This window comes from Mastigoproctus giganteus, chromosome 9 (genome assembly GCF_048544385.1).
Source record: "Mastigoproctus giganteus isolate SK-2022 chromosome 9, ASM4854438v1, whole genome shotgun sequence".
In the NCBI taxonomy this organism is placed as follows: Eukaryota; Metazoa; Arthropoda; class Arachnida; order Uropygi; family Thelyphonidae; genus Mastigoproctus; species Mastigoproctus giganteus.
Genome location: NC_143583.1, coordinates 218,871,758 through 218,896,083, shown reverse-complemented (window position 1 = coordinate 218,896,083; position 24,326 = coordinate 218,871,758). Strand labels below are relative to the sequence as shown.

At 39.5% G+C, this 24,326-nt stretch overlaps 1 protein-coding gene across 1 annotated transcript in view; it reads left to right on the top strand.

The window, feature by feature from the left end:
• shot (dystonin-like protein short stop) overlaps window positions 1-24,326 on the top strand; it is a 1,739,701-nt gene that overhangs the window by 819,754 nt on the left and 895,621 nt on the right. Inside the window, exon 40 of the mRNA XM_090380932.1 lies at window positions 16,380-16,567. Coding sequence (XP_090237058.1) covers window positions 16,380-16,567 — 188 coding nt within the window. The remainder of the gene's footprint in view (window positions 1-16,379; window positions 16,568-24,326) is intronic.

Here is a 24,326-nt window from a genome sequence, read left to right as displayed (position 1 = left end):
GTTTTGAGAACAAGTGGAGAAATACAATCAGGACGTGGAGCTTTCTTAGCATCAAGATTCATCAAAATCCTTCTGATATCCTTTTGACGGAAGACCACAGGAGGCATTGAATGGGGCGTGTTGGGAATGGTGGGAGGTGTTTTACCAAGATCATTAATACATGACCTGGAAGAAAAATGGGATGCTAGCAGGTCAGTTTTATCCTTGGCTGAAGTGACAACAGAACCATCTGGTTTGGACAGAGGTGGGAGCAGAGATGGGCAAAAGTTGCGGCCAATAGCTTTGGAGAGACCAGAATGCTCGACTATCATTAGGGCAAGAAGCAAGTTTTCTACTCTTAGCCTGTTCAAACTCTAGTTTGGACTGATTAATAACTGCCTTACAATTGTTGCGAGCTTTGGTGTAGACAGGAAATGAAACTGAAAAATTAGAAACAAGCCAATTACGATATGCGACATTCTTTTCTTGAACAGCCTTAGCACATTTATTGGAAAACCAAGGTTTAGATAAAGGACGAGATTTTAAAGTGGAGTGTGGGATAAAGGATTCCATTCCTGCAAGAATAATTTCACTGACACGATCTGAGCAAACGTTGAAATCAGAAGTTTTGAAACAGTAATCCGACCAAGGAAAAGAAGAAAAGAAGTCTCGCAGGTCATCCCATTTTGCATTCTTGTAATGCCAAACAACACGAGGTTGGGAATAGCCATGAGATAAAGGTTCCATTGGAGAAGAGACAATCACCAAGTTGTGATGTGAAGTGCCTAAAGGACCTCTCACTTCGACCGTGTACTTAGAAGGGTTGTTTGTGAGAAAAAGATCAAGCGTATTGGCTGTATGATTAGGATTGTCCGGTATTCTTGTAGGTAAATGAACAATCTGTGCTAAGTCGTTAGTAATTGCAAAAGCCTCAGCATCTGGTTCTGTGTGACTAGAAAACGGAAGCCAGCTGGAGTTGTGAACATTAAAATCACCAAGGAAAATTACCTCACTGTTAGGAAAGTTGGACTGGATAAAGTCAAGTTGCAAAGACAGGAAGTCAAAGAGCTCCAAGTGATTGGTGGAGTTGGGAGAACGGTAGAGACAACAGATGAATTTGACACAATGAGGTAGAGAGATTTTAAGTCAGAGAAGGTCAAAGAGAGGAGATTCCAAATTGCCAAGTCTCTGACAGGGAATATCAGAACGGACATATGCACAAGTACCACCTTTGAGGCGAAAGGAATCATACAGCAAATAATTTGGTCATCTGAGATGAGCAGTAGTTGAATCAACCGATAACTGAGATTCTGTCAGAAAAAGTACATGGCGTTTGGCAGACTGAAAGTGGAAATGGACATCGTTGAGATTAGAATTGATACCACGTATATTTGTGAAATGAATTAGGAAGTGCTTGGGAGGTTTAGATCTTTTCGCAGATAAGCTTGCTCTATTAGTTTGACAATTCATGGTGTATTCAATAGGAAGAAAAAGTGGGTGGGACATGCTGTATGAAGTAATGAAATTTTTGGATATGGTGTACACGTGGTAAGAATATACCGAGATCCTTGACATAACGTGGCCTCGACAATGCTCCCCGCATACACACTACTCGGACTCCCTCCAGTCACTATCTGGCAGAGTAGAGGTAGCAAGATTATACACTAGCTGAACCGGAAGCCTCCTAGAGAGTTACCAATAGGTTCGGTCCGGTTTATTAACTAGCGGCCGGCCTGCGAACACCGTTTTAGAGCTGTACCCTCGAAATGCAAGGAATATTGGATCTTGCCACGACGTTCATCATAACCTCAAAAGTCATCAATCATACTGCATGATAGAAGAGATAGGGAAGGGTTGCCCGGAATTTAGCTCTAGAGACTAAACATGGGTTCCACCACTTCAAGCCTCCAATAAGCAAAGTGGTGGTATTTCACCGGTTGATGAGAGTCATCTACCACCTAGTACTGCCTGGTAACATAGAGGAGCGGCGTTCCTCCATATTGTGTGGGCGCCACACCTCGATCCCTGCTTACGTTGGTTCACACCTGGGTGGTCACCCACCATGTACTTTTGCATGGAGGTTATACCCAGGATTACTAACAGTCCACCATCGTGAAGGTGGAAGCAGAGGATTTGGCTGTCAAGTCAAGTGGACCCAATTCCGGACTTCGCTGAAATTGGGTCCACTTGACTTGAGTGTCACCCGAATATCAGTTCCATCAGCGTTTTAGACTCCCAGATAGCAAGCACGGCTTATCTGCGACAACCTCAAGGACCAAAGGACAAAATATATTGGGACACAAACCTCAAGGACCAAGTATATTGGTAACAACAATAATTTTCATTTATTTTGTATTCTGATGTTCATTATTTATAAATTATTATTTATTTTTTATTGTTTTTTTTTTGTACTGACGCGGAGGCTCCTTGCAATGTGAAGTCCTACGCTGTAGCTTGTCTCGTTTATGGCATATCTGAGAGAATGTCTGTGACAACCTCAAGGACAAAAATTAATTCTTTTAGAAAAAATTGTCAAGCCATCCACTTGACATTAAAATTGGACAATAGAAATCCATCTGTTATTTTTATTTTGTCTGTCCATCCACATATAATAGGTCAAATAGATAGGAGATCAAAATTTAGAGTAGAAGTGTGCTATAGGTGACTGCTACACAAATTGGAGTGTGACTGCTACACAAATTGGAGCAGTGTGACATTGGAGGCAAATTGCTGCTATGGATAAAGGGGTGGTTGAGGGGGAGAAGACAGAGAGTGGTAATCAATGGACACTGCTTATCGTGGACTAATGTTATTAGTGGAGTCCCTCAGGGCTGGGTCCATTATTGTTTTCTGTATTTATAAATGATATTGATGATGGTATATCAAGCTTAATGTCCAAGTTTGTAGACAATACAAAGGTTGGCAGGGTTGTCAAGGACACCACTGACACTATGCTACTGCAACAGGATCTGGAAAGGTTGAGCAGATGGGCTGAGAGGTGGCAAATGAAGTTTAACATTGACAAATGTAAAGTACTACATATGGGAAACAGCAACCCCAGAGCAACGTATCAACTCTGTGGTACTACACTGACAGTGGTAGAGAATGAAAGGGACTTGGGGGTGGTTGTGCAGGCAGATATGAAGTTCTCTGACCAGTGCAGACGGGCTGCAAGAGTAGCTCATGGAGTATTGTCATTGATATAGAGGAATTTTTCCAGCAGGGATAAGGAGGTGATTATTCCATTGTATAAGGCAATGGTCAGGACACACCTAGAGTACTGTATACAGGTCTGGAGGCCTCATTTCAAGAAGGATGTAGAGCTGCTGGAACGAGTACAGAGAAGGGCAACAAGATTAGTGAATGGAACAAAGGGGTGCTCTTACGAAGAAAGGCTTAAGTTTTGCAAATTACAGTGTCTGGAGACTAGGCACCAGCGAGGTGATCTGATAGAGGTGTATAAAGCCTTGAATGGTTTAAGCATGCTCAATGCTGATGGGATTCTTCCTCTAGCTCAGAAAAATCACCTGAGAGGGCATAAATTCAAATTGAGGAAAGACAGATGTAGGATAGATGTGCGGAAATTTGCCTTTAGCCAGCGGGTGGTTGGTTGGTGGAACAGACTTCCATCCCTTGTGGTGGAGGTTGATAGCCTAAATAAGTTTAAGGCTCAGCTGGACAGGTATTTTGAACGAACAGAGGGGTGAAGTGTAAGTGGTTTTTTTTTTTTTTTTTTTGGTTGATGCTGCATAAGCTTGCTTTCTTGCATCAAATGCCTCTACTAATGCTAAAAAATACATAAAGCATTATTTTGTCCTTCCTAAAAGACTGCTGTACAGATTGGAATGTATAGACTATTTACTTGGAAGAATATCCTTGACTAGATCAGGGGACTGGTTAAATAAAAGGAGACAGTGTACAGTGGGTTTAGTGTCAAATGGCACAAAATTTCACTGCAGAGATGGGTCCCCCCCCCTACATCTCTGCTGTGAAAGGAAACAGAGGGCAGTAATCAGAGATATTCTTCAGAGCAGACTAATGTAGAGAGTGGAGATCCCTCAGTGTCTGAACCTTGTTGTGCTGAGGCCTCCCCCCCCTCCCCCGATTTTTTATCAGTGATATTGATGAAGGTATATAGGACAAGCTGTCAACATTTACTAATGATTTAAAGGTAGGTAGGATGGCAAATAATTGGGACCAGTTTATGCTGCTTCAGAATGACTTTGATTAGCTACGTATAGACTGAATGTTTAACTGAAGCACCTGAACTTTAATTTTGCTAAATGTAAGGTCTTGCCTAAATAAGTTTAAGGCTCAGCTGGACAGGTATTTTGAATGAACAGAGGGGTGAAGTGGAAGTGGTTTTTTTTTTTTTTTTTGGCTGATGCTGCATAAGCTTGCTTTCTTGCATCAAATGCCTCTACTAATGCTAATGAGCAGTGTCCATTGATTACCACTCTCTGTCTTCTCCCCCTCAACCCCCCCTTTATCCATAGCAGCAATTTGCCTCCAATGCCACAATGCTCAAATTTTTGCAGCAGTCTTCCATGTGCAACAGTATCAAAAGCCTTTCTAAGATCCAAGTATATAATATCAAAGTTATTCCCTGCATCCAGTTCTTTTGTGACTGCATCATAGTATCCAATCAAATTGGTCAGGCAAGACTTCCCCTTAACAAAACCATGCTGTGTCTGAGCTATAACTGAAGTCTTGTCTAAATGATCCTGCAGTGCTTCTTTAACCAGTGCCTCCATTAATTTTCCTGGAACAGAAGTTAAGCTCACAGGTCTATAATTACTTGTGTCAGCCTTTGATCCTCCTTTGTGAATTGGGGTCACATTTGCACATCTCCAGTCCATGGTACCTCCCCTGAGTCCAAGGAAGCTCTCATAATTATGGCTAAGGGTTTGCTTACTTCCATTGCTGCCTCCTTTAATATAACTGGATAGATCCCATCCACCACGGGTGCCTTTCTTGTGTTTATCTTCAACAGTTTCTCCTCCACTTTACTCCCAGTTATTTCAAGATTCTGTAGCTTACTGCTAGAGTTGAATACACCTCTGGCATTCCCCTCGCTGAATAACTTCTCATGTGTGAATGTCGATGCAAAATATTCATTTAGTTTGTTAGCTACCTGAGCAGGATCATCAACAGTTGACCCATCAATATCAAGTGGGCCAATCTGATTCATCCCCTTCCTTCTAGAGTTTACATAAGTAAAGAACTCTTTGCTGTTTTTCTTTGCCTCCCTTGCCAAGGATTTCTCGTAATCTGCCTTCGCCTGCCTAACCTCCTTTGTAACTTGGTTGCAAATCAACTTGTATCTATCATGGGCTTCTGTGTCATGTGTTAATTTTTAAGTATCCCATGCATTTTTCTTCTCTGCCATATGCCTCATTAGTTCATCTGACATCCATTTTGGCCTAAACCTTGAACAATATTTCTTAGTTGGTATGTAAAGCCTAGTAGCTTCCAAGATAAGTTCTTTGAATGCTTCACATTTTGAATTTGCTGTTGGTAACATCATCAGTTGGTCCCACTGTATAGAATTTAAATACTGTCTCAGTCCATCGTAGTCGCCTTTACGGAAGCAATAACCCTTCCCTTTACCCCTAATCGTAGTTACCTCTTTGAGTAAATCCCACTTCAGAACACTGTGATCACTGCCATCAAGTGGTTCCTTTATCTGCAGATTCTTAATGCATGAAGAATCACTGCTGATAATCAAATCAAGAGTATTACTCCCTCTAATTGCCTCCCGAACATGCTGATGTAGAAAACAATCATTCAATAATTCCACAAAAGCCCTGCTAGTGTGTGAGTTACCAGCCCCCAAATTCCAGTCAATATCTGGGAAATTAAAATCTCCCATTATAAGACTCTCTGATTTACTGGCCCATTCTATTTCCCTGTACAGTTTCTTATTATACTCATCAGAGTCATTAGGCCTATAGCACACTACTACTCTCAATTTTGATCTCCCAATGCTTATGTCACACCAAACTGACTCAACTCTGCACTGTCCCGCGATGTCGACTGGCTTCACTTTCTTGGTTTTTATGTGTTTCTTAACTAATAGCATAACCCCTCCCCCCTTCCTATCCTGTCTATCCTTTCTGTAGACGTTGTACTCCCCAAATTGCAGTTCTGATATCCCAACAATATCTGCCGTTGATGTTTTGAGCAATACCTCAAATTCATCAAATTTATTTACTAAACTCCTAGCACTGGTGTACACGCAAGTATACCTGCACCTGTTTCTATTCTTAGTTACCCTAACACAACCCATGTGTTTACTTGTACCGCAATGGCTCCCAGCAGTCTCTGAAATATCATGCATCTTGTTTTTCAGGCTTCTGCTCATTCTAATAGAAGCAGTGCAAGAATCGCTTTCACCTCTGCCAGTGGCTACTGTCAATCTATTGGTCTTTGTCCCCGCCCAAGCTAGCAGTTTTCCGACCCACCTAACACTGCCTCGATAGCATCAGCAAATATTCTTGCACCCTTTCTATTCGTGGGCTCATCGTGGACTAATGTTATTAGTGGAGTCCCTCAGGGTTCAGTATTGGGTCCTTTATTGTTTTCTGTATTTATAAATGATATTGATGATGGTATATCAAGCTTAATGTCCAAGTTTGCAGACGATACGAAGGTTGGCAGGGTTGTCAAAGACACTACTGACATTATGCTGCTGCAACAGGATCTGGAAAGGTTCAGCAGATGGGCTGAGAGGTGGCAAATGAAGTTTAACATTGACAAATGTAAAGTACTACATATGGGAAACAGCAACCCCAGAGCAACGTATCAACTCTGTGGTACTACACTGACAGTGGTAGAGAATGAAAGGGACCTGGGGGTGGTTGTGCAGGCAGATATGAAGTTCTCTGAGCAGTGCAGATGGGCTGCAAGAGTAGCTCATGGTGTTATTGTCAATGATAAAAAAAGGAATTTTTCTAGCAGGGATAAGGAGGTGATTATTCCCTTGTATAAGGCAATGGTCAGGCCACACCTAGAGTACTCTATACAGGCCTGGAGACCTCATTTCAAGAAGGATGTAGAGCTGCTGGAACGAGTACAGAGAAGGGCAACAAGATTAGTGAATGGAACAAAGGGGTGCTCTTACGAAGAAAGGCTTACGTTTTGCGAATTACAGTGTCTGGAGACTAGGCAGCAGCGAGGTGATCTGATAGAGGTGTACAAAGCCTTGAATGGTTTGAGCATGTTCAATGCTGATGGGATTCTTCGTCTTGCTCAGAATAAACACCTAAGAGGGCATGAATTCAATTTGAGGAAAGGCAGATGTAGGATAGATGTGCGGAAATTTGCCTTTAGCCCGCGGGTGCTTGGTAAGTGGAACAGACTTCCATCCCTTGTCGTGGAAGTGATAGCCTAAATAAGTTTAAGGCTCGGCTGGACAGGTATTTCGAACGAACAGAGGGGTGATGTGGAAATGGTTATGTTTTTATTTATTTATTTTACTTTAATTTTTTTGGCCGATGCTGCATAAGCTTGCTTTCTTGCATCAAATGCCTCTACTAATGCTAATGCTAATATAATAAGTCAAATAGATGTATTTTTGTGAAATTTTATATTTGAATCTTTTGAAACAATTTGCTGAGCATTCTAAAATTTCATTAAAATTAGACAAATAGAAATTTGGTAATTATTAATATATACAGGCATACCTCGAATAACGAATAGGATGCGTTCCACGAAATTACTTCGTTAAGCGAAACTTCGTTTTCAGAGGTAAAAATACTATGGCCAGAATAGGGATACGTTCCTACGTAAAGAAAATTAAAAGCTTTTTTTTTCGAACAAAGAAAAGTTTTATTAAATAAACATTCAACTTACAAAGTGAAATCACATTTTAAAATATGAGTCTAAAGTTGATTGCTTATGCTTTTTTTTCTCTTTCATTTAACAATTGCCTATACGGAGTTATTGCATTTAACACTGATCGCTTAACAATAAAACTTCTTCCTAAATCAGGATCATTTTCACTAAAAAAATTTAAACGTTTTCAATGTCATTTAAGCAGCTTTTTAAATCTTTGTTTGTTAACACTTTTTCGGCAGGAACTTCTTTAACTTCGTCTTCATTATCTTTGTCTTCGTTGCCAACAAGGTTTTCTAAATCTTCCACTGAAAAACCATCATCTTCTGCATTCAATAAATTTCTAACATCCTCTTCATCGACATTTTCGAAACCTATTGATTGAGCCATCTGGATAACTTCATTTCTAATTTCTTGGATGCTATTTTCTTCTTCTAGTACAACTTCTGGCCATATTTTGCGCCAAACTCCATTTAAGCATTTCTTAGTGATTTCTTAGTGACTTCTATCAATGTTTTCAATTGCCTTTTTAATGGTGTAGGTTTTCCAAAAAGTTTTAACTGTCATTTCCTCTTTATAATCTAGTTCAGTTAAACTGCTTAATGTTCGACGCAGATAATAAGCTTTAAATGATGCTATCACTCCCTGATCCAATGGTTGAATCAGAGAAGTTGTGTTTGCTGGAAGAAACACAACTTTGACAGGAATGCATGTGTCCAACGTGTTAAGATCAGTAGGATGTCCCGGAGCATTGTCTAACAACAAAAGAGCTTTTTCTTCAAAGTTGTTTTTTTGACAATACCGTTTTACTTCAGGACAAAAGTGGTTAACAAACCAATCAGTAAATAACTCCTTGGTAACCCACGCTTTTCTATTTGCTTTCCATATTACAGGTAAATTCATTTTTATGTTACCTTTTAACGCCCTCGGATTTTCTGAATGGTAAACTAATAACAATTTTAATTTATAATCGCCAGAGGTATTTGATCGAAAGAGTAACATTAAACAGTCTTTGGCTGCTTTGAACCCAGCAGCTGGTTTTTCTTCAATAGAAATGAAACTTTTTGTTGGTAGCCGTTTCCAGAACAAACCGCTTTCGTCAACACTGAACACCAAATTTGGTGGAAAATTTTCACGTTCAATTATTTCCTTTAGTTTTTCTGAAAACTTATTCGCGGCTTCTCCTGTTAATTTTACACTATGAACCCTGGCCCGTTTTTTAAATTTCTCGAACCAACCACGAGAAGCCCAAAAGGTTTCCGTAATTTCGTCAGTTTGTTTAGATTTCAGGCGATTAAACTGGAATATTTTTTTTTTATGTTAAATGGGGCTTGAAATTGCGGACTTCGTTATATCGAAGCTTCGTTATCAGAGGTAACGTTAACCGAGGTATGCCTGTATATATTTTTTATCAAAAATATCACATATGTTATCGATATATTCTGTATTGTAACTGAAGGGAGGATAGGATAACCTACATTCAAGATATCTTCTAGGATGCCTTATAGCTATCGTGTTTATTGCTGTGTGCTAGTCGAAAGAATGATTGTGCAGAAACAAAATGTTCTTGGTTCAAGCTCAAAAGTTATGTTTTGCTCGTCTTTTTGTTGTAATTATAAATTATTACTATTCACTAACACACCTGAAATGTAATGCACTGTATACATTAACTAACTTGTTATATTCATGTATGAGTCAAATTCCTTGTCTCCCTCCATTCTTGGCTTGCTTTATTAGTGACTTTTTTGTACTCAGCTTTTGTCTGACTTACAAGATCGCTAATTTTGTTCCTCATATGTTTATAGTTTTTGTGTAAATCAATATTTTACAATATGTGTAACCCTCCCATGCTTTTTTGATTTTGTTCTCTCTCAGTTCAGTAAATTGGTTTGGACACTTCTAACTTTTAAACATTCTGGTCATTCCCAATATTGGTTCTTGTGCTGTCACGTTTTTGGATGCAGTTTGGATCCTTTGTGAGAACCAGTTAATGACACTATAGCACCCTTTTACTTTCACTGAAATGTTGTATTAAATAAGTTATCCAGATGGTTCAAAAATCTGTTTCTGCATGCCATAACTAACTAGAGTTCCCCGATTTCTAATCCATTAGGATGGGTTGGGTGATATTAGCCATGATGAGGCAGACCCGTATTTCGCATGTAACACCCCCCACCCACACACACACACCTTTGTCATCTCTTTATTGCAAGTGATCTCATGCCACACAGACTCAACATCCGAGTTTGATCTGAGTCTTTGCAGAGTTTGGTCACTTTTACAATGCTTTTAATAAGAAGAATGGCTCCTGAACACACCTGCCTTTTCTCTAATGAAGTTGGCGCATCCATAGCCAGGTGGGAAGGAGCAGCAGCAGCAGCAGCAGTGCGTAGCGCACGCTTCTTGATTAGACCGGGGTTCGAGCCCGTCACCACCAAATATGGAGGATGCGGAAAGGTCAGGGAATGACCACCGCATATCCCAGAGCAACATGGCCTTAGTTGCTAATGCTCCTAAAATCCAAAAAATAAGAATAAAAATATCTAATGAAGTTCTGCATTCCTTAACTAAGGATGACGTCATGTTTCCCCTAGCATCAACATTTATTGTTGATGCCTAACGAAAAGCTCATATTCATAGGCAAATTAAATTATATATATATATATATATATTAATTTTTTTTTAGAACTCTGATAACTTATTTATAGCTCTTAAACACATTTTTCCCTGTGGTCTGACAGCTGGTAGATTTTATGTCTATTTCAATGTCTGTTAATTTTGATGGATGTCATTTTTACAATTATCCCCTCCCATTATCAGTTTACTGAACCTTACGGACTCCTTGGTTGCATTAGTAAAAACACTTGTATGACCTCCATTCAAATGGCTTATATTTAGAGAACATATTTCTCTTTCGTAATGTTCGTAGTTTCTGTTTCATTTTGTCCCTTCGTACCTTCTGCAGGAGGAGAGCATTGTGCATACTGGAAAATCCAGTTCTGGGGCTGGAAATTGGAGAGTATTGCCCAGCATAGCATAAGATACTTGTACTTTAGTCTTTTTCAAATATTGATTTTGCTATAGGCATAAACTGATTCCTTTAGAGACTCAGCCTTATTTAGCAGTACACTGAGTTTTTATTTCAGGTTGTTGCACCCTTCACATCTAGCATACCTACAAAAATGGATCTCCGTGAGCTAGAAAAAGTTCTGCGTACATGCAACAAAAGTGAAAATAAAAAATGCCAATATTCACAGGTGTACATTGGCAATTGACAATTAGCAATTGTTATTATGCCATTGACAATTACCTCATCAATCACAAGAACTGAATATATATTTGTGTGTCATTTCTAAGCTTCTCTGTGGTTTCTGAAGGCCCCTTAAATTTTTGTTCTTGAATATGCAGAAAAGTCTACTTCCTTGAATTATTTAACCATTCTAATATTGTACTGTATTCTAATTCTAATGCTCTGTTATATTCTGGTTTAAATGGAATGTTATCAGTGGCAACCATTTTTACAATATGAGGCAGAATATCAAATATTTATATTGCATTTATCAAAAAAGAAAAAGAAGAATAAAAAACAATACTCACTTCATCTGTCCACATGCTCTAATGATATATCTAATTCTTATTTTAATTTGTTCAAAGTACCCACTTCAATATATGATACAGCCAAGGGGATGCCTTTCTATATATTCGGTGTAAAGAGTATGAGGAAATTAGGTGCGAACTCAGCATTTCATTGGGAATTTATGAGAGCTTAAAGAATAGGGGGGATGCCCATGAACTATCTAAAATGGAAGGGTAGGGTATCAAGCTCTCAGCTGCCCAACTCCACACAGATCACTCATTTATGCATCACGTAACACAGCAGCAATCCCCAAAGCAGAATGCACTGGTCCCAGGAGGTAGTTATTGTTGCTAACTCCATTGTGAGGGACACAGGAAATATATTGTGCAGGAAAGGATAGATGGAATAGGATGAGGGTATCTGCAAGGGGCAGAAGTAGATGACATTGTAATGCAGATATCATCTTTTAAGGCACGAAAGGTGATATTAGCATTAGTAATGGCATATGATGCAGGAAAGCAAACTTATACGTCAGCCAAAAAAAATCACTTCCCAGTTCACTTATCCATTCCCTCCAAATATTATTGTACATATAGTAGTAATGATATTAAGAGTAGGAGATCTAAAAATTTATTTAAAGTACAGGGCAATGTTGGGAAAAGGTATGAGTTATGACTAAAATTGATAGTGTCTGCAATCTCCAACATGATAGGGGGAGTACATGTTGAGAGCCTTGTGAATCAATTCATCCGTGGAGAGGCTGTGCAAAGCTCGTGGGGTATAATTTTACTCAGCATTATCTGTGCTGGTTAACAGGAGAGACTGTTTTTACAAGGATGGGATACACTTAAATAGGAGTGGTGCAAGAATATTCACATGCTATTGAGGCAGTGTTAGGCGGGTCAGAAAACTGCTACCTTGGAGAAGTATACAGACTAATACATTAACTAGAGCCATATGCAGAGGTACATGTGTTTTCCTGCACTGCTTCTTTTGGAACATGCAATAGTCTGGAAAGCAAGGTGTTGGGGATTTCAAGCCACCTGCTGTAGATCGCCTTGTAGCAAGTAACACAGGCTGTGTTAGGGTAACTAAGACTAAGAACAGGTGCACACATACTTACGTGTAGACTAATACTAGGAGCATAGTAAATAAATTTGATGAATTTTAAGTACTGATTCATCAGTAGTCATCAAATGCAGACGTATGGATAGTGGACTGATGGTGTCACTCAGACATAAGGGATGCAGAATTTGAATATGGAGAATGCATTTCATGCAGAAAGTATATCATGTTGAGGGTCAACCGGAGCCTTGGGTACCCCCCAATCTCCAGCTTTATGTCACTGTGATGTTAATCAGATCACTGCAAAAGCCATTATGTATGCTCGTGTAGTGTAGTGTAGTGTTGTAAATGCACACATACCCACCATATCACCGTGTAAAGCTGCAAAAAATCCAGATCTTAATATACAAGATAACTTTCAGTTTGTACCATTTACAGATTATAGGGATGTATTTCGTACCAAATATACTTCCATTTGGAAACAACTTCGGAAGGACCAACCATGCAATAAACTTCGCAGAATAAAAAACGATTTATGTTCGTGGTATTCTAGCTCATGTACAAATAGACAGGAGGAAGTTATATTAACAAGACTGCGCATTGGGCATACCTTCCTCACTCACAAACATTTACTTCCAAGAGAAGATCCCCCGCTTTGCTCTGTCTGTCTGTCAGATACAACGTACAGTAAGGCACATCCTGATTGATTGTCCATCCTATTCAGCCGTTCGAACCACGTCCTTCCAATCATTAGCAAACTTGCAAGCTCCTCTAACTCTCTCGTGTACTTGGTGACAAAGAAAACCTACGTGAACTCTTTATATATATTAAACATCTAGGAATAATAAATACACTCTGATATATCCATCCATCCTAAATCATTAAAATGAATATTATATGTGTGGCTAATATGTGTCTGACACTCACAGACACATATTCGCCACATATTCATACCACCAACAACAACAACAGCTTCCCATTTAGAATTTGTGATTTGTAAAATAATAAGAGGAGTTTACCTCAATATAGTACATAGAACACTTCCGTATGATACTCTCCAGAAATTAAAATGAAAAAATCGAAAACTTACATTAGAGTAAAAAATAAATAATTAAAAACCAATTTAACACAATTCAAATCAATTTAACACAATTAAAAATCAATTTAACGCAATTAAAAATTAAAAAGATTCTAACGAAAATATTCAAAATGATTTTCCTTCCTAATTGCAGGCATAAAACAATTAACACTGGCCACATCGCGCATTATTGTTAAGCTTGCCTTAAAATCTCGATATTCAAATAAACAAAAATACCTTTCCCAGGTTAGGCAGCTTCGCGATAAATTAAAAAATTATCTACATCCGAATGATTAGTCTGTATTGAAGACCTCCATAGATTTGCAACAGGAAGCACAGGCCTCAGAAATAAAACACAGACACGTTAATAAATTGCAAACATTATCGGATAGGTCAAGACACATTCATGCGAATTCTAACACATTGTCGCAGGCTTGCGACCAAGTACATAGGAGTTGGGTGACAACCCCCCCCCCCACAGACACACAATATACTACCACAGAATACATCAGCTAGGTCACGAACACCCCCTCACCCAGTATTCGAAGAACCGACATATCAATAGGTTACAAATCTTTCCTCTTGTACGCTATCTCAAGACCAGATTTCACTTTTATCCAAAGGACTAAATTATAATTTACCACCTCGAAAACTACCTAAAAAACAATGCGTAATTGATATTGAATTTGGACTTTGTAATGTTCCACAAAAAGGTTTATTTATTCAACAAGTTAACCAAGTAGTGAATAACATAAAAGAAATGCGACTTCCTAAATTGAATACACATGACAGTTCAGTTTTACAAGAACTTCAGGGAAATAAGACATTATTATACAGAGGGCAGATAAAGGAGATACAGTGGTAATACTAGATAAACCTGATTATATTAATAAGTTAGATTCAGTTGTTTCAGATACTCCACTTATTTTGAAGTAGACCCGGCACTGTTTACCAATTTGGTCAATCAATATAATAAAACGTTAACCACGTATCGAAAAAACGACTACATTACTATGGCCCAGTTAAAGGAATTGAAGGCCAGAACATACAATATTCCTGCACTTTTCGGTCAGGTAAAATTACACAAGACTGGATTTCCTATTCGACCTATTGTTTCCTACAGGAACTCGGCATTTTCATCCTTAGCCACACATGTATATAGCATTATAAAACCCTTTAGACAGGTAATACAATTTGGGATTAAGAACTACGATACATTATTTAATAATCTTAAAGACTATAGACTTGGCGACAGTGACAATTTATTCTCACTAGATGTTACCTCATTATATACGAATGAATGTAAACGTTGAATACACATTAGATATTATTTGGGATATGTTAAATAAAAACTCGATACCGATTAATTATACGAAGCTAAGGAAATTTTAAGGAAAAGGAAATTAAATATTAAGGAAATTTTTCACTTAATTAAGCTGTTAGTTGAGGCCAACTATATCACCTTTCGAGACAAGGTGTACAAACAAATTTTTGGATTACCAATGGGTTTGAGCATGAGTGGCTTAATGTCAGAGATCTATCTCTCAACGATTGAGTATATACATTTGACACCTTTTTGACCCCGTATCACATACTATGGGAGGTATTTAGACAATGTTCTAGTTATTACTAATAGTAGTACTATTCAAGACATTTTACATTTGTTTAATAATATTCATTCTAGACTCAAATTTACATTGGAAAGGGAGGATATGGATACAAAGTCATTAAACTTTCTAAATGTCACCCTTAGTCGAGACTCGAATAAAATCCAATTTAGCATCTATCGAAAACCTACAAACACTGGTATGCTTCTACATTATAATAGCTATCACCCGTTCACCTACAAAAGATTGATTATCTTTAATCAATTTCTAAATGCCTATAAATATTCAACGACGGAATCTGCTTTGGGCTCAGAAATACAAATATTAACTAGCAAGTTCTTAAACAGGGGTTATCTCCTTTACACAATAAACTGAATTAAGGTACAGGCTAAGGATAGGATACAAAATACTACACCAACCAACAATAGTAATATCAAAAAATACTTTAAGGAAGGAAAATCGTTTTGAATATTTTCATTAGATTCTTTTTCATTTTTAATTGTGTTAAATTGATTTGATATGTGTTAAATTGGTTTTTAATTATTTATTTTTTACTCTAATGTAAGTTTTCGATTTTTTCATTTTAATTTCTGGATATGATATCATACGGAAGTGTTCTACGTACTATATTGAGGTAAACTCCTCTTATTATTTTACAAATATTAATATCAACGTAGAACGTATTGAGTATTACAGCTCTGATTCACACTATCTAAAGAATTTGTGATTGTAAGCAAACCATTACTTTCACATGGCTTAAGAGTAATTAAATCAGTTAAATTGTTTATTTATTTGGGTAACTATTACATGTAACTTTTATCTAAAATCATCTATTTTTTTATATACTTGTGTTTTCTGAATTGCCACATCCTTTTTGACTACATGAATAGCAAACATGAATGTACAATCTGTCCACCAGTTAAAATTTTTTGATTCTGGTTTCTTGTCTTTACCACCACTACTCCCACACACAAAATATTAGGCATGATTATATGCTTTTCTAATGGTTTTATTTCTGTGGTGGTTTCAATTGAAAATTTTTAAAAAATCTTTTTTTTCTTATTTGTTAGATATTTGAAGCATCATCTGGGTATCTCATCATAAAATATCTGTTGTATTTTTTAATGGATTTGAGGAATTGGGTTCTTATTTAAATGTTGAGTGCAAGAACACTTATATTCTCTCTATTTATGTGTATATGCATTTCGGAAATAATTTTTTAACCTTATCTCTACAGTGTCAAGATGGATAGAATTGCAGGGAACAGTAAAAGAACATTTAGCTTTTCTGCAGGATCTGAAGGATTTTCAAGATGTTCATGATATTTTTACCAGTTGGTTATCTCAGAAAGATAAAATGTTTCAAGTTCTTGGACCAATTGCTTCAGATCATCGGATGGTTACTGCTCAGATGCAACAAGTCCAGGTAGGTGTAATTTAAGAAGTGTGTGTGTGTGTGTGTGTGTGTGTGTGTGTGTGTGTGTGTGTGTGTGTGTGTGTGTGTTATTTAGTTTTTAGGAGCATTAACAACTAAGGCCATATTGCTCCAGGAATATGTGGTGGTCATCCCCTGACCTTTCCGCATCCTCCGTATTTGGTGGGCATGGGGTCGAACCCTGGTCTAATCAAGAAGCGTGTGCTACGCACTGCTGATCCTGACCACCTGGCTACTGAGGTGCCGTGTGTGTGTGTGTGTGTTCATGCTCACTAGGAAGAGAGAGAGATTTTAAGATTTTGTCCTGTAATTATAAGACAACTTAAATCCTTTATTTTCACTGTAATTCATGGGAAATATTGACATTATATCTGATATTTACAGATATGATATAAGTGACTGGAGTGACTTTTTAAAAAGTCACTTTAGAAACTATTGCAGTAATAGTTTGCATATATTTGGGAACAGGAAAAATTCAGATTTTTAATCATTAATTTACAGTTAACACAGGATTATTATTGTTAAAAGGCACCTCTCAGATGCTGCATCACTAGTGCTACGTTAAGGGAACAAAAAATGGTATTGCTCTACTTGTGGTTACTAATGGTATTAAGCATAGGCAGCCTGAGGATTTTACTTCATAGATAAGAAGCAATATTGAGTAAACATTGCAGATTAGGACTAAATTGAATGCATGTGGAATTTTCCAGGCATGCTTTGTGGTGGGAGTACATGATGAGAGAGCCCCCTCCCTCCCCCCAGGTGCTGAATACCCTTAAATCTTTTATTTTCACTGTAATTCATAGGAAATATTGATATTATATCTGATATTTACAAACATGATATAAGTGACTGGAGTGACTTTTTAAAAAGTCACTTTAGAATCTATTGCAGTAATAGTTTGCATATGTTTGGGAACAGGAAAAATTCAGATTTTTAATCATTAATTTACAGTTAACACAGTATTATTTTTGTTAAAAGGCACCTCTCAGATACTGCATCACTAGTGCTACATTAAGGGAACAAAAAATGGTATTACTCTACATGTGGTTACTAATGGTATTAAGCATAGGCAGCCTGAGGATTTTACTTCATAAATAAGAAGTAATATTGAGTAAAAGTTGCAGATTAGGACTAAATTGAATGCATGTGGAATTGTCCACACATGCTTTGTGGTGGGAGTTGTTGTTATTTGGTTTTTAGGAGCATTAGCAACTAAGGCCATATTGCTCCGGGGATATGCGGTGATCATTTCCTGACCTTTCCGCATCCTCCATATTTGATGGTCACGGGCTCGAACCCCGTTCTGATCAAGAAGTGTGTGCTACGCACGGCTGCTCCTGCCCACCTGGCTACAGAGGCCCCTGTGGTGGGAGTACATGATGAGAGGGGCCCCCCAGGTGCTGAATAAACTTAAGCCTTTTCTCTCCAAAAGTCTCTCTCTCTCTCTCTCTCTCTCTCTAATAGATTTTTTTTTTTACAACCAGATCTCATTTTTTATGAAGCAGCTTCTGCTTCATAACAAAAAAAGGAATGTTTTTACTTTTTTTATCAATAATTATTAATGGTAATAACTGTTATTAATATAATATTGCTAATTCCTCCCAGTGGCAGGGCTGATGACCTGGATGGAAAAGCCAACCTAAAGAGCTAAAGGAGCAAAAATGGATTTGAGTTTCTTCCCATTTTTAGAGCTGGTTAGCAGTTGGCTAGAAACATCACATACTGAGCATGAAACTTTGCGATCCATGAGTTTAAAAACAAGTTCTTCTAAACCAGACATCTCCATCCAGCATTTTGTCATGTCGCTAAAATTACACCACATTCCACTATGCATCTCCAAAGAAGTAAGTGGCATAGTGTTTGAGTGAGGGGGGTGCCTCCAGTGGTTTCCCACATCTGCTCCATTTACTCTGTGTGGTGATACAGTACTCTGTAAAAGCCACAGATGTGAGATATGTGTTGTTTTATGAAGTGTAGTGTTGGGTTGTGTTGTACCTCTGGCTTTTCATCCCTGCTGGGTCCCCATGTTGCCCGCTACCTCTGGAGGTAGCCAGATAGTCCCAAAATCTCTGGCAGATCCTGCCACCTTTTTGCCTGGGCTTTCAGCGGAAAGGAACTATAAAAAAAAAATTAAAAATGTGACGTTAGAGTTAGGTGGTTCAAGGTTGAAGAGAGGGGGAGAAAGATGGTAGTATGAAGATGAAAAGGAAGTTATCCCCAATCACAATGGATACAACGCTCCATCAGGCAAAAGGAGGGGATGGGAAGTGGGAAGTGGGATTTCAAAGTAAGTCAGGCAAGGGAGCCCAGCTGATTGCCAGTTAGCGCAATGCCAGGTTTGTATAGATAGTCAAGTCCAGTTTTTTCTATGTTGAGGTTCACTCCTGTTAGTTATCGTGCCGTCTTTTACATTCCAGGTATTACCACTTTAAGTAATAAATATCAAAATATCAATTCCAGGTGGTGGTCTCTAATTTGGTTGGAGCAGGGTTCTTCTGGTGAAGAGATCCTGTGAAAAACATGAGAGAGCATTGTATTCTTCTCTGCTATCTATCAAATGATTTTCCTGTTTCTTTTGGTATGTAAGTGATCGTGGAGATGAGGATACTCCTAATGTCATCATAGAGTGGGCATTCATGGAAAAGGTGGGTCCAGGTCTCCATGTCCTGTCAGGAGGTAGCTGGTGAACAGTACTGGTGAAAACCATGAGGGAGTTCGAGGATGCACTTTGTCAATATTTGCAAAGCATTTGTGTGTAACCCCTCCCCTTTGAGAGAGGTCGACCAGCGTGCCTGCACATATGTGTAACAAGTCTTTTCTTCTCAGCTGCACGGGTGTTGTCAGGCTTTGTGGTGTAATCCAAGGTAGTCTGGGATGTTCCTTTGGAGAGGTGGTATAGCAGGCTACTTCTAAGGACTTCTAATTCTAGTGGCAGGGCTCCAGCCAGGATTTGTAGGACATGGGTGCTTACCATGTGACAGGCACATGTCGTGGTGACTGGAATTGGTCTTTGTATTATGTGTAGGGCTCTCCTGCCAGTGGCTGTGATGGTCTTGGTGTACCAGATGCATATATAAATATCAGGAGAAAGACAGCCCGCTAGAACAGAGATAGGGTGCATCTGTTTAATCCCCAGTCCTGCCACGAGACCCTGGCAACAAGTGCAGTGTAGTTTCTGATCTTGAGGTACTTGAGATGTGGCTGGAAGTTTAATTTATTGTCCAGGATTTCACCCAGATATTTTAGCTCTGTGGAAAACTTGATGGTTTTGCCATCAATCTTAATTTGTGGCCGCCGAGCAGTATTTAGTCTTCCCTTAAGCAGAATAGAAACAGTCTTAGCAGATGAGATTTTGAAGTTACAGTGATTTGCCCACTCTTGGAGCTTGCGCAGGTCATTGTTAGCCAAGGTCTCGAGATCGGCACTGGTATCTTGGGCTATTGTAAGAATAAGATCATCTGCATATGCTTGTGTGGAGACCTTCCCCCCAGGTCTGTGTGAAAGAAGTCATCCAATACTATGTTCTATAGAAAAGGACTCAGGACAGAAACCTGCAGGCAGCCTTTCTGGACCTGTCATGTCAGTCATTGGTTGGTGATATTTATTGATATAGCTCTTTTAGTTAGGTAACTCTTTATAACATTAAATAGATTAATTGGGATCTTTTCTTCCTGCAGTCTGCTGAGAATGCTCAGCTACCAAAGGGGTGTCAAATACCTGCAAAGTCAAATGCAATAACTAGGAAATACTTTTTCTGTATTTGTTCTACTGCTGATAATAGATTCTGGAGGGTATTCACTGTGGAGATCCTCAGTTTGAAGCCAAACTGCTTTGGTGAGATCATATTGGTGTTGGAGTAGTGTATTGTCAGTCTTGTGTGCAGTAGACGTTCAAAAAGCTTGGTGAATAGTGCGATAGGCCGATAAGAGGTCGAAAGGTAACGTTGGCCTGTTTCTGGTGCATTGGGGAGGTACCTACCCGAAGGCAACTGTTGAACAGGTTATGTATCAGTTCCAGGGTGAACTCCACAGTTTTTGTAACATCTCTGTCTCCAACAGGTCTGGTCCTGGGCATTTCTTATTCCTGATGAGGGCTTCAGTGGCGCTTAGTTCATGGAGGTTGAAGGGTGGTTCTAGTTCATCAGTGCGATAGTCTTTGTTATTGCAACACACTGTAAGCTGTTCCGCGGTGGTCATGTTGACTTCAGGCTGGAAAATCTCATCTAGGATGTTTGTGATGGACTGTTGCCAGGTTGTGGCAAGGATGCCTTGTGAATATTTTGTGGGAATAATCACCTTACCCCTGGGGAGCTTGTTGGTGGTGATTTTATACACAACCCCCAGGGATCAGAGATCCCGTTAGTAGCTACTAGATTTTGCCATGATTTCTGTTTTCTCTGCCGAATGAGGGCAGTGTATTGGTTTCTTTATCCAGTACGGCATTTCATGGTGTTAGAAAAGGGGTGGGGACTATTTGGTTGATTCAAGATGTCAGAGGGCCTCAACCTCTCAGACAGGCAACGATCTCGCCTCCATAGCCAGGTGGGCAGGAGCAGCAGTGCATAGCATACGCTTCTTGATTAGACCGGGTTTTGAGCCTATGACCACCAAATATGGAGGTGGAGGATGCGGAAAGGTCAGGGAATGACCACCGCATATCCCCGGAGCAATATGGCCTTAGTTGCTAATGCTCCTAAAAAAATAACAAATAACCAGGCCACGATCTCCACACCCTTTGGAAGGCCTTTCTGTTGCTAATAACTTTGCAGTGTAGTGCTTGCAATTCCGGACACCACCAGGGAATGGGGGTGGGGTTCTTTCTCTTTATTGCTTGATCTGATGTGGCCATTATAAACTTGTTGACCTTCTGCTGAAGTTCATCCAGATGATCTTCCTCTAGTGGGATCCGCATTTGGTCCACGAGGACTGCTTTAAAAATGTCCCAGTTGGCCTTATCGATCACAAATGGTTCAGAGTAACTCTGGTGTAGGTAAGGCTCTTGTCAGCTGGAAAGAGATGACCCTGTGGTCGGACGTCATCTAGACATCATTAACCCTCCATCCAGTGATTTCCTGCAGTGCTCCTAGTGACCATTGTCACATCTATGGTTGCCTCCCACATGGTGTTAGAAAAGGGGTGGGGACTATTTGGTTTCAAGATGGTCAGATTACAGTTGGCTAGGAATTCCTCCATCCTTTGGCCATCGCTTTTGCCTGCCTGATCAGGCATCAGTCTGTGCCACAGTGGGGACCTGCCGTTAATGTCAGCCCCAACTATGATCTTTTCATTTTGCATGGCTAGTAGGACTACTACCAGGTAGCATGTGGCAAATATGATCTCTTCCCTTGGTCTGCAGTATAAAGAGATTACGAAGTACGATCCCATAGGACTTAATATGTGGGTGCAAGCCGTGCAGAAGCTAGATATCCTAGTGGCAGTGATAAGTGGGTTTCTGATCGCAATGATGGCCCATGGGGTGCCAGAACCAACCTGGACAATTTATGTCAGGAGATAACCCCTGACTTGCTGCATATGAGTATATCGTTCCTAAATGATCAGGGTATCAGCATTTTCTTCATCAGCTTTGACTTTGATATGTGCTGCCACTGTCCTTGCCTGCTGTGCGGTTATCTGAAGGAACTTGTCTACTCTTCCATTATAACATTTAGACTGTGTATCCATAGTTCATTTTGGTCTGGAACAGACTCTTGGCCTTTAAATCTGTGAGACACTTGCTATCTCGGATAGAATGGTCATGCTCTATTTTATTCCCCTTACAATTCATGCAGATGGGCTCCACTTCCTTATTGGGGAAAGTTCCAAAGTGGTGCCTCTTCTCGGCACAGTGACCACATGTTGCAGCAGTCTGAGTGCAAGCATGTGAAGTGTGTGCCAAACTTGCCAATTTGGGACAACCGCGAGCTCTCTGCACCAGGCGGCTAGTGCAAGTTCCACGATCCAGTTAACTCCACTTCCTGTTCTGGGTTTAGTTGCATACTTCTGTATGATTAGTCACTCTTGTCTTTTTCCTGGTGTTGTTCATATAGATTTTGTTGATATATTTTCTCTGTAAGTTGTGAGGTAGTGATGTCCATATTAATGTCAAAAATGATGATTGAGGGTCCTTTTTGTTTCGGAGGTGCTGCAGTAAGGCCTAACTCTGGAATATTAAAGAGTTTTCCAGTATTTGTTGAGCGTCTCTTCTTGTTTTGGTCTCAATGACCACACCCACGTTTGTTGTCTTTCTAATACTTTTAATTTTGGTATTCGGAAATTCATCGTTCAGACTCTTTATTACTTGATATTTAATGTCCTCACTCATTTGCTCTGTACTCTGGTCAGTTGGGCTAAACACCACCAGGTTTGGTTGCTTGATGAGTGTCTTCCTGTTTATGGGTAGTTCCAGCCGGCTTTGAAGGCTGAGCTCCACTGGGAGTGGTCTTCAGCACTTCAGCATACGGGGGCCATGCTATGGCATTTGGTTTACCCTCTCGTCCAAGTAAGCTAACAACTTAATTTACCGTATATCCCCATGTATAAGACGCACCCTTTTTCGAAATATTTGGGGTCTAAAAACTGGGTGCGTCTTATACAGTGGTTGTAGATTTTTTTACTTGCATTTCCTGCTTTTACGCGCTTGTTGTCTTTGCGCTCATTGTTTCGCACTTGTTACCGGTATATTAGGTTACGTTTTGCCACGTTCTGCACAGAAATGGCTCAGAAAAGATTTTCGTACAGTGCTGAATTCAAGTTAAAAGTGATCCAGTTTGCAAAAGTGAATGCAAATCGTGCTGCTGAACGTAAGTTTGGTCCTCCTCCAACTGAGAAAACAATCCGAGACTGGCTACGGGAAGAAGAAACCCTACTGAAAACGCCACGGCAGAAGACGGCCATGAGAGGCAAGTCAGCAAAATGGCCTGATTTAGAGATTTAGGTCCTCCTCCAACTGAGAAAACAATCCGAGACTGGCTACGGGAAGAAGAAACCCTACTGAAAACGCCACGGCAGAAGACGGCCATGAGAGGCAAGTCAGCAAAATGGCCTGATTTAGAAATGGCTCAGAAAAGATTTTCGTACAGTGCTGAATTCAAGTTAAAAGTGATCCAGTTTGCAAAAGTGAATGCAAATCGTGCTGCTGAACGTAAGTTTGGTCCTCCTCCAACTGAGAAAACAATCCGAGACTGGCTACGGGAAGAAGAAACCCTACTGAAAACGCCACGGCAGAAGACGGCCATGAGAGGCAAGTCAGCAAAATGGCCTGATTTAGAGAGGGAATTGAAGAGCAAAGGGCAATTGGAATTCCTGTGTTCACAAAGATGGTTCAGCATGAGGCAAGAAGAATTGCTGATGAAAAAGAAGTTACTGATTTCAAAGGAGGACACAATTGGTGCTTCAGGTTCATGAAACAGAATGGATTAAGCATGCATTACACGCACCAGATTTGCCCAAAAGATGCCTAAAAGCTATGAGAAGAAGGTCCTCGAATTTCATCATTTTGTCATTCAATGTCGGAAGACATAAGTTTGAGTTGGGACATAGTGCAAATATGGACAAAGTTCCCCTTCAATTTGATGTCCCAAGTAACAGAACTGTTGATAACAAGGGGGTGAAAACTGTAAATGTGAAGACAAGTGGACATTAAAAGAGCCATTATACAGTTGTTCTAGCTTGTTGTGCCGACGGAACCAAGCTGCCTCCTACGCTGATTTTCAAACTCAAAACAATGCCAAAAGAAGACATTCCTCGAG